The sequence below is a fragment of the Atta cephalotes genome (genome assembly GCF_000143395.1).
Source record: "Atta cephalotes unplaced genomic scaffold scaffold00012, whole genome shotgun sequence".
In the NCBI taxonomy this organism is placed as follows: domain Eukaryota; kingdom Metazoa; phylum Arthropoda; class Insecta; order Hymenoptera; family Formicidae; genus Atta; species Atta cephalotes.
The window spans coordinates 4,772,457-4,784,135 of NW_012130076.1; the positions used below are offsets into that span (position 1 = coordinate 4,772,457).

At 32.5% G+C, this 11,679-nt stretch overlaps 3 protein-coding genes across 3 annotated transcripts; 1 reads left to right on the top strand and 2 right to left on the bottom strand.

Moving 5' to 3' along the window:
* Positions 1-221: 221 nt before the first annotated feature.
* Positions 222-895, bottom strand: LOC105617250 (homologous-pairing protein 2 homolog). Its single transcript, XM_012198816.1, has 2 exons — positions 743-895; positions 222-671 (listed from the first exon to the last, which is right to left on the bottom strand). The coding sequence occupies exons 1-2, from the start codon at positions 893-895 to the stop codon at positions 222-224; spliced, it is 603 nt and encodes a 200-aa protein (XP_012054206.1).
* A 2,047-nt stretch (positions 896-2,942) lies between these two features.
* LOC105617249 (NADH dehydrogenase [ubiquinone] 1 alpha subcomplex subunit 9, mitochondrial) lies at positions 2,943-5,002 on the top strand. The gene is made up of 7 exons (XM_012198814.1): positions 2,943-3,009; positions 3,200-3,408; positions 3,534-3,827; positions 3,908-4,074; positions 4,171-4,302; positions 4,380-4,569; positions 4,669-5,002. Exons 1-7 carry the CDS (start codon positions 2,943-2,945, stop codon positions 4,849-4,851), a joined length of 1,242 nt encoding a protein of 413 aa, XP_012054204.1. The 3' UTR covers positions 4,852-5,002.
* Positions 5,003-9,161: 4,159 nt separating this feature from the next.
* Positions 9,162-11,670, bottom strand: LOC105617251 (leucine-rich repeat and immunoglobulin-like domain-containing nogo receptor-interacting protein 1). Its single transcript, XM_012198817.1, has 3 exons — positions 11,653-11,670; positions 10,571-10,693; positions 9,162-10,226 (listed from the first exon to the last, which is right to left on the bottom strand). The coding sequence occupies exons 1-3, from the start codon at positions 11,668-11,670 to the stop codon at positions 9,162-9,164; spliced, it is 1,206 nt and encodes a 401-aa protein (XP_012054207.1).
* Positions 11,671-11,679: the final 9 nt, after the last annotated feature.

Here is an 11,679-nt window from a genome sequence, read left to right on the forward strand (position 1 = left end):
ATATATATATATATATATATATATATATATATATATATATATATGTATGTGTGTGTAAATAAACTCATATAATACATAAATTATGTTAATCATTTTAACACAAACATTTCACTTATTCATTAAATATAAATATAATTTTACATGTAAGAAATTAAAACAACAAATAAATACTGTATAATAATTACAACTCCAAACTTGAACCAAGATCTTTATAATGAATATTATACAGTCGTTGAATCAATGCCTATTTCTTCATAAAGCTCATCTTTGTTACCAGGATAACTTTCCAAAATGCAATCCAGTATTTCAACGCATATCTTTTTTCTTTTTAAATATTCGCGTGAGTACTCATCTAGATTCTCTTGTGCTTTTCGTTTAGACTCTTGCAAATCTTCAGAACCACTTTTTTCCATCAATTTATCCAATTTATGTGTTAACTGCTGTACATTTTCCTGTAAAACAATTTTTTCTTTTTGAACATCTTCCAGTGTTAAACTTGACTTTAGAGAAGCTAAAAGTGTCTCTTGTTCTTTCACTTCTTTCATGACTTCCTGATATTTAGTTTCGATTTCATTAGCATGACTTTGTAGTTCCTTGTCAATCCTCATTAACTCATCAGTGTTATACTGCGAATCTTGCACAACACAATAGATTTTCTGTTTGCCATAAACCTAAAGGATAAAATGAAAACATACATATTCTAAATATTCTACTCTTGTAAAAATTATAAACTTGTTTTTACTTTTTCGAACAATTTTCCTTTCTTCACCAATTCATCCATAGCTTTTTGAACTGCAGTTTTACTGTGTTCATTAAATAAATTCATGACTACATCATTCACGCTGTAAGGTCTATTTTGCATTTTCATGTAATTATACACAGCTGTCAAAGTCATGATGGTTGTGTCTCTTTAATTAACTGCAATAATAATATCTCATATCATAACACAATTATTAAAGATATCACAAAAGGTTCGATATTTTAAAAACAATTAATTACAATAGATTACATGCGAAATTTTAAAAAATAATACAATATATACCCACACATAAGTACACATAAATTAGATAGATAGAAAATCACAAGTACTATTTACAAATTGGCAAGCAATACATACTTAAAGAACATCTAACAAAAAATTATTGTACAATAACAAAAAATTACTGTAATTTTGTTTATCAATTTGGCTTATTGCATTCATTTGTTTACTGCTTTGTAATCACACATGCATAACAATGCAAAAAACCGGAATCCGTCAGACATTTACTGGCAGAATACTTGCGAAATACATAGTCTTTCCACTTACTCTAAAAATATTAGTGTCAGTCTATATCACACAATTTGTCCAAGTTCAAGTTATCAAATAGAACGTAATTAAAAAAAAGATAATCAAGGCTGAGTATGCGACTTTTGGTAACCTCAAAATTTTTCGAAATATTACTAGAATAAGAAGCGAACTAAATCTAATTCAAATTTCGCGCTTTTCAACATAACAATAAAATAAAAGATAAACATTAAAAACCTTTCGATAGATCATGGAAGTACAGCGCAGTACAGCGTTTATTTTCGATGAGTTTTGGAACGCGGAGTAATTCATTTGTTTACAGAGTTCTCTACTGAATATTTTTTGAACTTTTTAATAATGTACTTTTCCAAAAAAAAGTCGCTTATTCTTGCTTCCATGGGACATTAGGACTATTTTTTATTGCTGCACTTTCTGAACTGGTACACATAGTGCAATAAGTTGAAGTGAAACCAATAATATACGTTTGTTTCACTTCAACTTATTGCACTGGTTCAGAGTGTAACAATAAAAAACGGACCAATTGTGTTTCAGAACTTATCCTAAAGCCTATTCTATAATGTGCTCTTTATTTTCTGTTTCTTGCTTTTTATTTCTTGCTTTTCCTCCTTTGCAATTGTTTTATCGACAATTACATTTCTTACTACGTGTTTCTTGCTTCTTCTAAAGTTCGTTAACTTTTATCTCGATGACAAAACAAACAACTAGATAAAAAACAAAAAAATAGCAAAAAGCAGAAAACAAAAAAACAGAAAGCAAATTGTAGAATAGGTTTGACTATGCAGCCATAATAGAAGGAATACGAAATTAGAAATAAGGAATAATGATTCCAACCTATCAGAAATTATCTATTTCGGTGTATCTGATTTCTGATTAGTTGAAATTTTTATTCCTTAGGGTGAAATCACACGGAATGAAAAACGACTGCGAAATAGAGAATGTGTCATATAAGCAACCAATCAGCGTTATTCTGTGTTATTCCGAATAGCGCTAATTGGTTTCAATGACGCATTCTCTTCTTTTCCGCACCGTATGATTTCATCTTTATTCCTTATTCCTTCTATTGTGGGTGCACCTTAAAAGTCATATAATTTTTCAAAAGATTGCAAAATTTAAACTCGATTTTTAGTCATGTTACTTTTCACAAAAATATATTTTCTGAATATTTATTTTTCTGATAATCAATTAATTTTCAATTATTTGGAGATTTGATAAAACATAATACGAAAATTCTAATCTCTTATGCTGAAAAACATATCCTAAAAATATATAATATAATCAACATAATTTTGTTTAATTAATACCATTAAATATTTTTTGACTAGACAATTAATATAAATTTTTAAGTATTCATTGCATTATTTGTTTTTACGAAAAACATGGAACGAAAAGAAAAGATAAAAAGATTTAATTCATTTAACAATTAAGAAATGGCATAAGACTGGAATAAATTTTTTTAATGTATAATGTTTCCAATTGAGCGGATTTTAAATCACTTCATTCATTTCATTTAAGCAATCTTTTGAAAAATAATATATATATATATATATATATTATATCAAAAAGTTGGTTTTTGTCAATCGACTATGCGTCAAAGAATTTTATAGTCCACACGGCGCACAGTGGCACAATCTACACAATGCACAGTCCATATGGATGGCCGAAAAAGATGGCTGCCTTGATTCCGAGGTATACTCTAGCAGCAAGTAAGATTGTCATATTTTTTTACATCTTTTGTAATATTTAGCTTCTTTTTCAAAATCGAAGTACAATATATAATGTTTTACATAAAATTGCCTGTAATTCTTTTATGTACACATTGTGTGACAGATAGCGGTTTGTGTAATTATGTAATCAAACAGAATTTATTTTATATTTGTTTTGTATATATTTCAGGAAAGCAAACAACATGCATCGCGGCTGTTGCAGTGCAGATAAATCATTACTCGTCCCAACCAGAAATCATCAAAGATCCCACTACAGCTTCTTTAAAGAGAGGCACAGGTGGCCGTAGTTCCTTCAATGGAATAGTATGCACGCTATTTGGCGCAAGTGGATTTGTTGGACGCTATGTGTGCAATCGCCTTGGCAAGATTGGTACTCAGGTACATACAAAATAAAGGAAGCTGACAATAGCAATTTCTATAGTGACAGCAATTTCGATTGCAATATAATAATATAACTGAAACATAATATAATCAACTGTTTGATTTTCATGTTTGATTTACAGTTAATAATACCATACAGAGGTGATGCATATGATTGCTTGCGTCTGAAACTCTGTGGAGATTTGGGACAAATCTTGTTTCATCCATTTCATCTACGTGATGATGAATCGATAAGAAAATGTATCAAGTATTCCAATGTCGTTATCAATCTAATTGGACGAGATTGGGAAACTAAAAACTTTACTTTTCACGAGGTGCATGTTGAGGGAGCCAGAAGACTCGCTAGACTGTGCAAGGAAGCTAATGTTAAGCACTTTATTCATGTGTCTGCGTTAAATGTGGGTGATGATGTGGAGGTGAGTTTTTAATCACATTTCTATTCTATATTAATTTATGATTTAATAATTTCATACTTTAATAATATTTCTGCATTAAGTCACATGTATTGAAAGGCGGTTCTGAATTTCTTCGTACAAAATGGGAAGGCGAATGTGCAGTGCGAGAAGAGTTTCCCGAGGCTACAATTATTCGGCCAGCAGATATATGGGGTCAAGAGGATCGATTTTTAAGTTTTTATTCTGGCATATTGAGACATCATTTCAGGTAATTTTGCATAGGAATAAATTTTCTAGTATATTAAAAATTATATTATAAAAAAATTGTATTCTTATGATCTTTGACAATGCAATTTGTTTATAGGACTGTACCATTATGGGAAAAAGGTGAAAAGACGGAAAAACAGCCAGTAGCTGTATATGATGTCTCCGGAGGTATTACGGCTATTGCAAGAGATCCTAGAAATACAGCTGGCAAAACTTATCAGTTTGTTGGGTATGAACGAGTATACTTGTACAAATTTATCGCTGTCATAATTGTTTTTGCAAAATGTGAATATTTTGTTTGCTTAGGCCGAAACGTTATAAACTATCTGAATTACTTGATTGGTTCCATCGAATACGGATACGCGATCCAGTCCAGGATGGCTACAAAAGGATGCACTTAAAATATGCTCCATTTTTCCAACTTAAAGTTACTTTGAACGAATACTTAAGTCCTGCGTATCCATTCGGAAATTTACAGTGGGAATGTTTGGAAAGGGTATATATTTTAATTTTCCTATGACAGAATGCGTAAATTCTAATAAAATTAGAATTACATGATAAACAATATTATTAAATTTGACATTGCGTTTTGCAGGAAGCTATATCTGACGTAGTATCAAATAAATTGCCAACACTAGAAGATCTTGGCATTGCACTAACGTCGATGGAATCACGAATGCACTGGGAATTGAAACCGTATCGTAAAGATGTTCAATATATGGAGAGTGTTGGCGAGTTCGAGCCTATTCCGGACCCTCCAACTGTTCCAATTCATTAAATGCTTTCTAACAATATGCTAGATTGTTATAAATATAGAAAATGAAATATGTACTCTTACTGTTAAATAATACTTGCTGTAAAGAGTATGTTGTAAATTAAATACCGCGGTCTCAAGTATATGTATTAAATTATTAAATTATTAATTATTTATATTCCATTTCTATTAATTTTGAATGAATATGAGAGAGAGAAATCAATTTTTAGACGAATCTTTTATCATATAACAATAATGATAAAAAATTCATTTTCAATGGAAACTTCAAAAATACTTGAAAGTTGTGTAATATTGTGGGAATTATGTAAGACGATATTAATGTTTTATTCCATTTATTATATGACGGGACAGTCTAACTACAATGAAAGATTACAATTTTTAATAATCGTGTCTATTAAACGCTATTTCAAACATTGGTAAAAAATATAAGCTAGGTTGGTCCTCGGTTATTATGCTGACCGAAGGCCAAGCAAATCTTCCATTATGAATGGCAGCGAAACACGCTTTATATTGTGTTTTTATTTTTTTTAATTGTAAGCATAATATAGCATTATCTCGTAACTCTGATTCAGTTCATATATAGCCTCTGGACGCCAATGTATTTTTATCTATGAAGCAATATTTTTTTCACGAACTTGATTATGCTGAAGAACAAAATGTTCTGTTGTATATATTGTTTAAAATTTCCTACTTCATACTTTCTTTTTTTTTTCTTCATGTTCTCAGATGTTTACTTGACTTAATAATATCAAGTTAATAGAAAACGTTGGCACAATAAATATTTGTTTTATACAAACTATATATACGACTGTTTACAAATGTAACTCAGAAGCATTTCGTATATGACTTTTTACGGAGTCAAATGCCTTGTCTAATTAATAATGCGTCAGTTTTATCAGCCTTGATAAAAACAAATTTTTGCATGCAATTTCTAATGTGTGGAATAGTAAGCAGTTTCTAAGATAACGCTGATGAGATCGATATCGCAATAATGTCATAAAAGAATTTCACATTAATGGAAATCCTCAAAGTCGTTGATATTATTATCGACTTTTATACGCATACAAGCGTAAAAAAAAAGATTTTCATATAGTAATTAATTATTCGTCTAAAATGTTGAGCATGTGATACACTGTTATCCACTTTCCTCTCGAAATACGTTGTATTCTTATACACGGATTAAAAGGTCTTGACAAAAAAATATCTAAGGAACACAATTTAGTGGTATAACAGTTATTTGAAACAATGAAAAATTTTGTACTGATAATAAATTGTTTAATAAAGTATTTTGTCTTTTTCTTTAAAATTATTTTATTTTTATCATTTTTATCTATTTTGTAAACAGATTACTTCAAAGTTATTTTAAAATTGATATTTTTAATTTTCCAATAAAATGTAAAAAATAGATTTCTACAAGTCTCCCGCCAATTCCTTTTAAACCGCGTAATATTCTAAGCAAGAGGAATTTTGATATCTCAATTCCTCTTCAATGATCTTGCGCATCAACGCAATTAAATGTGATTACTTAATCACTAGATACTTTCATCTCATTTCCGAATTATTTAATGATCCCTCAGTCTATATTAATGGGATCGTAAAGCAGGTGTGAACGTACAGACGCATAGCTCGGATTCCTGGACCCGGAAGTAAAATTGTAGTGGACCTATTTAGCGATAATACTCGCTCTCCAAAATTATATATTTATATATATATATATATATATATATACCTAGTTTTTCAATATTAAATCTTTATATCAAGATATATCATAATGTGAAATTTTTTCAGTAACTAATATTCAAATTACGTATATTCTGTATATATACGCATAAAAAAAAATCAGGGTTTTCTTCTTATTGTTAGCAAATAAAATTTCATTATATTTTTGCTTTTCCTATTTAATGTTTCCTAAAAAACGTACGATGTGCTTCAAAATTTGAAGTAAATGCGACAGTGCTGGTCCAGTATACCGGCCAGTTAAAGCTCATATAATGTTTTATTTCTCATGACTCTACGCGCGATCGTGAATTTGCGGAAATTCACTGTTTCGATTGATTGCGAAAGAAAATATGAAAGGAATACATGTAGACCTATTATTGTTAGGCATATAGCACTAAACTCGTATTTCTGAGTTTCAATTAAAAGAAACATATCTGTTCTGCTTTAGGATGAAACTACATTTAGCATCAAATATACATCGCACAAAACAAATGATAATACGGAAGAAAGCTTGAATTAAATCATATATGATAGTGGTATAAATAACAGTATAAAATTCTCTTAACAATTAATAATAACTTACATATCAATATTTCAGATATATAATAGATGAATGTAATAGAATTATAAATATACTCGTTTTAAATACTATCAAGATCGAAGAACAAAGACATATTTTCGATGCTAGATAAATCGATCTTCTCGATATGTGAGATCACGTTTGTTCACTTTCATATGTGCGAGAGGATATGTATTCATTTGGCATTAATGATTAGCAGTGCTCTTTTCTGCTCGTACAACCGTAACAATGACTTTTCGCGCGAATAAATCTCTCGTTACGCTCGCGAATGTCCATATATTTCGATTCGATATTATCGAGAATAATAATTACGGACAAATGTTACGGTGACAGAAGTTTCTTTATTGCTATCTTTTTTTTAATTTTTGTATCTCTATATTCATATCCTTTCAATGGTGATATTTTTGTCGATTAACGATGGATCACATCGTACAACACATATATAAAGAGATCTTATTTTTTTTGGATGAGATTTTTTTTGCAATGGAATATTGATATACTACTCATTGAAACTGAATTAAAGACAAAAGCTAATTTTTTCTGTCCTTTACATTTTCAAGACTACCAATTCGTAGTCCACTCGAGTGATAGTTAATTCGGAAAAAATAGAATTTTTTTTTTTAATTTGAAAGAATCTTTTAATAAGCCAAAAAACTAGCCAAAAACTTCATGATTGAATTAATTTTTAAATATTAAAGCAATTAATCTATTAATATTAAAAGTTAAAATTAGATAAATTCTATATATATATATATTTAATCTATCGGTTTGCTGAGACAAATTTATATCTTGGTATCACGAATCAAAATTTCTGCTAATTACAAATTTATAGAAGTCTAGTTAAAGTTTGCAACTTGTCGATTATTTCGAATCGCGAGACTCCTCTTTTTTAATTCGATTTTTTTTTAATTTCTTTCAGTTCAATTCGTCGATATTCTACGGTGACAATATATACTCAGGAGAAGATCGAATAGGACAAGGATTTTTTTAAATTTTAGACGTGTGTGGCAGCATTTGTCAAGCAACTAGCAAGTGCATCTACATGTGGGAATCAATATCTCTCCATACTGAGAATAGAAGCAATGTTTGTGAGTGTATTGCGCATTTTGTTGAATGTTATTATTTAAGGCAGCATGGAGTTACTTTACCAACCAATCATATCGCATTAAAGTCGAATTTCGTTTTTTAGTTCTCCGATATAAATAGCACCTATTATTCTTTCAAGTTTAAACTGTGGGTTTTAAACCTTTCTTGTTTTAAAGTTGCACGTTGTTTTTTTGTTGCGCATCATTCAGATGATATCGAACAATAAGGTGGTAAGCGATATCAGACAGCCATTGCCTTCTGATGGCTGTTTTTCTAAGAAAGATATGAGGAAAATGGAAAAAAGAAAACATGATATTAGCCGTTCAGAAAGTAAGAAATAAGAAAATGATAATATAAAAGAAAGAATGAGTGAACAATATTCTGTTCAAAAAAGTAGGAAATAGATTAAAAGCTATTGAAGCGAGACAGGAGATAATATAGAGTCATGCACAAATAATAGTGACACTTATCAAACTTGTTTTTTTTCGAACATTTCTGTCCGATGCCATTCTTCAATTTACAAAAAACAAGAAAATGTAAGATAATGTAAATTAAAAAATGTAAAAATTTTGGCTATTTTCATTTTTAAAAACACGATAAGAAATGTTATGGTACAAGAATAATGATTCATATAATGTACAATACTATTATTTTTGTTGTATCAAAAAAAAAATAAAAATTCGAAGAATTTTTACCTAAAATGTCCGATACTATCCGGCCTTCCCCTAATATAATTCGTACGAAACGTCTTCTCGCTTCGTTGTTGTTCGCTTTACCGAATTATGAATACTCAGAAAGAAGATTCCGTCGAGGAAGATGGCAAAGAAGAAAGATCTCTTGACACAAGCCATAAGAGCGCATAAATTATCGTCGCCTCGATGAAAATCGCGGAATGATAATCGAATAATTGGAAGAGTTGCAAGTATGCTCATCGGAAGAAATTTGTCGAGAACAGGAAGACAATCAGCAGCAGCGCTGAGAAACGGGACACTCCGACGACGCCTGAGCCCAAGTTGTCCTGGATGACGTTATCGTGGCATCGCGCGACGAGGTCGAAGTCGACGACGTTCATGGGCTTGCCGTTGTATTCGAACGGCGAAATGCAATAGTTACGGCGTTGAAACTCAACGCTGTTACCTCGGACGAAATCGCTCTCGAGGACATTGTGTGCCTGGCAATCGCAAGGAAAATGATTATCGATCGCGCTGACTGTATCCACCTCGAGAACGACGTCCTTGGCATGACGCGGTGCCTCCAGCACGTGATTACCGTGGAAACGTAGAACCTCGATGTAATTTTCGTGGCGCAGGTACAAACGCTCGATCAGGTCGATTTTGTTGTTGAGCACATTGAGGCGGCCGACGTAAAGGAGACCGGTAAACGCGTTCCTCTGCACCACGCCGAGATCGCTCTCTTGGATGTAGATCGAGTGCACGTGCGACAGACCGCGGAAAGTATAGGCCTGCAGTCCGAACAGGTCCATGTAACTGAGCTTGAGCTGACCGACATGCTGGAGGCCATCAAAGGCGTCCTGCTCAATCGTGCGGATGCCAGACGGGAAGATGAGGTTGTTGACATTGGTGAGGCCGGCGAACGCGTGGCTGCGAATCGTCAGCAGTGGATTGTTGCTCAGCAGGATCACGTTGATGTTCGATGTGCCGGCGAACGAGTAGCCCTCGACGTAGCGGATCTTATTGTTCGCAAGCAGCAGCACCGAGACGTTCTGCAGCGCGGCGAACGAGAATTTCTCGATGTACGGCAACGGAGTATGCTGGATCGACAACTCACGCAGCCGATTCAAACCGCGAAACGCGAACGGTCGTATGGAGGAGATGTTGTTACCGTCCAGGGTGAGCTTACGTAGCACCCGGAGACCCGCAAATGCATCACCCTTTATCACTGGGAAGTTGTTCTTCGTCAGCGACAATTCCTCGACACTCTCCGGCAACTGCTGGGCCGGGATGTCCTCGAGGCCACCTGTATTGCAGAGTACCTGTAATGAAATCAATTGCCGTGTTTTAATTCACAGGAGCTCTCACGAAGACACGCACGCGGAAATCATTACTATTTTGTTATCAGTTACTATTTTGTGACATTTACAACAAAAACTGATTAATATTTTCAAAATGCCATTTTGGTTTATCGAAATTTCATTTCTGGGTTGAAAATCTCGAGCGCTCCTTTTAAAGAGCGAGAATTTCCAAAAATAATGAATATACGCTTCCGCTTGAATCTTTTTCTCTCTTTTTAGTTTCTTATGTGATTATAAAATATTAGAAAGACCCGCATATTTTTGCGAAATTAAAGGCATGCGTGTTACAAGACGTTACTTTCTACCTGTTTCGGAGAAAGGCAAATACATTCTAGTGGACAGTCCCGGCTTCTCGTCGTCGTAATCTCCAAGTCGGAGGTATACGTCAAGTTCACTGCTGCTATGCATAGCAGGTAGTAAATGCAGATCTAGGAAAATACGCACAATTATATAAAATAACCGAAGAAATATCCTGTACATTCATTCACAATGCTGAACGCATTGTATATACAGAGTGCCTCTAAATTCCCGCATACGGAATATAATAGACGTGATATTTTATGCTAAAACAAACAATTTTTTCCTTTAGCAAAATTGCGTCCGATAAGTAGTTTTTGCAGAAGAGCAGATTAAAGTTAACAAATAAGAGCAAAAATTATTCATCGGACGCAACTTTTGCTAAAGGAAAAAGTTGTTTGTTTTAGCATAAAGTATCACATCATGAATTCCGTATGCTGGAATTTAGAGATATTCTGTATATCGTTTTAACTTTTTAAATCCAGTAGATTCATATCTCTCTAAGAAAATAGAAAAAATAATCTTTGAAAAAATAAGGATGAAAATAGATTAAAGTGACGAATGAAAACAAGTATAAATATTTTTATTAATTGTGTAGCGTTTAGAGAGAGAAAAAAAACAAAAAAATTGAAAAAGAATATTTATTAAACATTTTTAAGTCAAATCATATTTAGGCAATAATGTATCGTAAAAACAAAAAACCCACAGCTATATTTTTCGTAACTTAATTAAGACTGCATGATACATTGGTTATTAGATTAGTGCGTATTTGCCAAATATGAAATGGAAATTGAATCGAAATTGAAGCAAAATTGTTTCGATGAGAATTTGAAAATGTACTCTTTTTCAAATGTACTCTTTTTAAAAAAAAAATCTTCCCTTTCAATCTCCTCTTTTCTAATATGCAAATAAAAATTCGAGAATCGGAATCCGAATGAAAATAAAAGACTCGCACCAATCTAACATTTATTTATTCAAATATCATGTCAATGCCGGATCGTAAACCGATCGGAGCATACCAGACACGAACGCATGCAAAACACACGAGACGCGGTGCGTATGCACCGCAATCGCATGCCGGGCTGCGTACCTGCGCCCTGCGATACATCAATCCCGG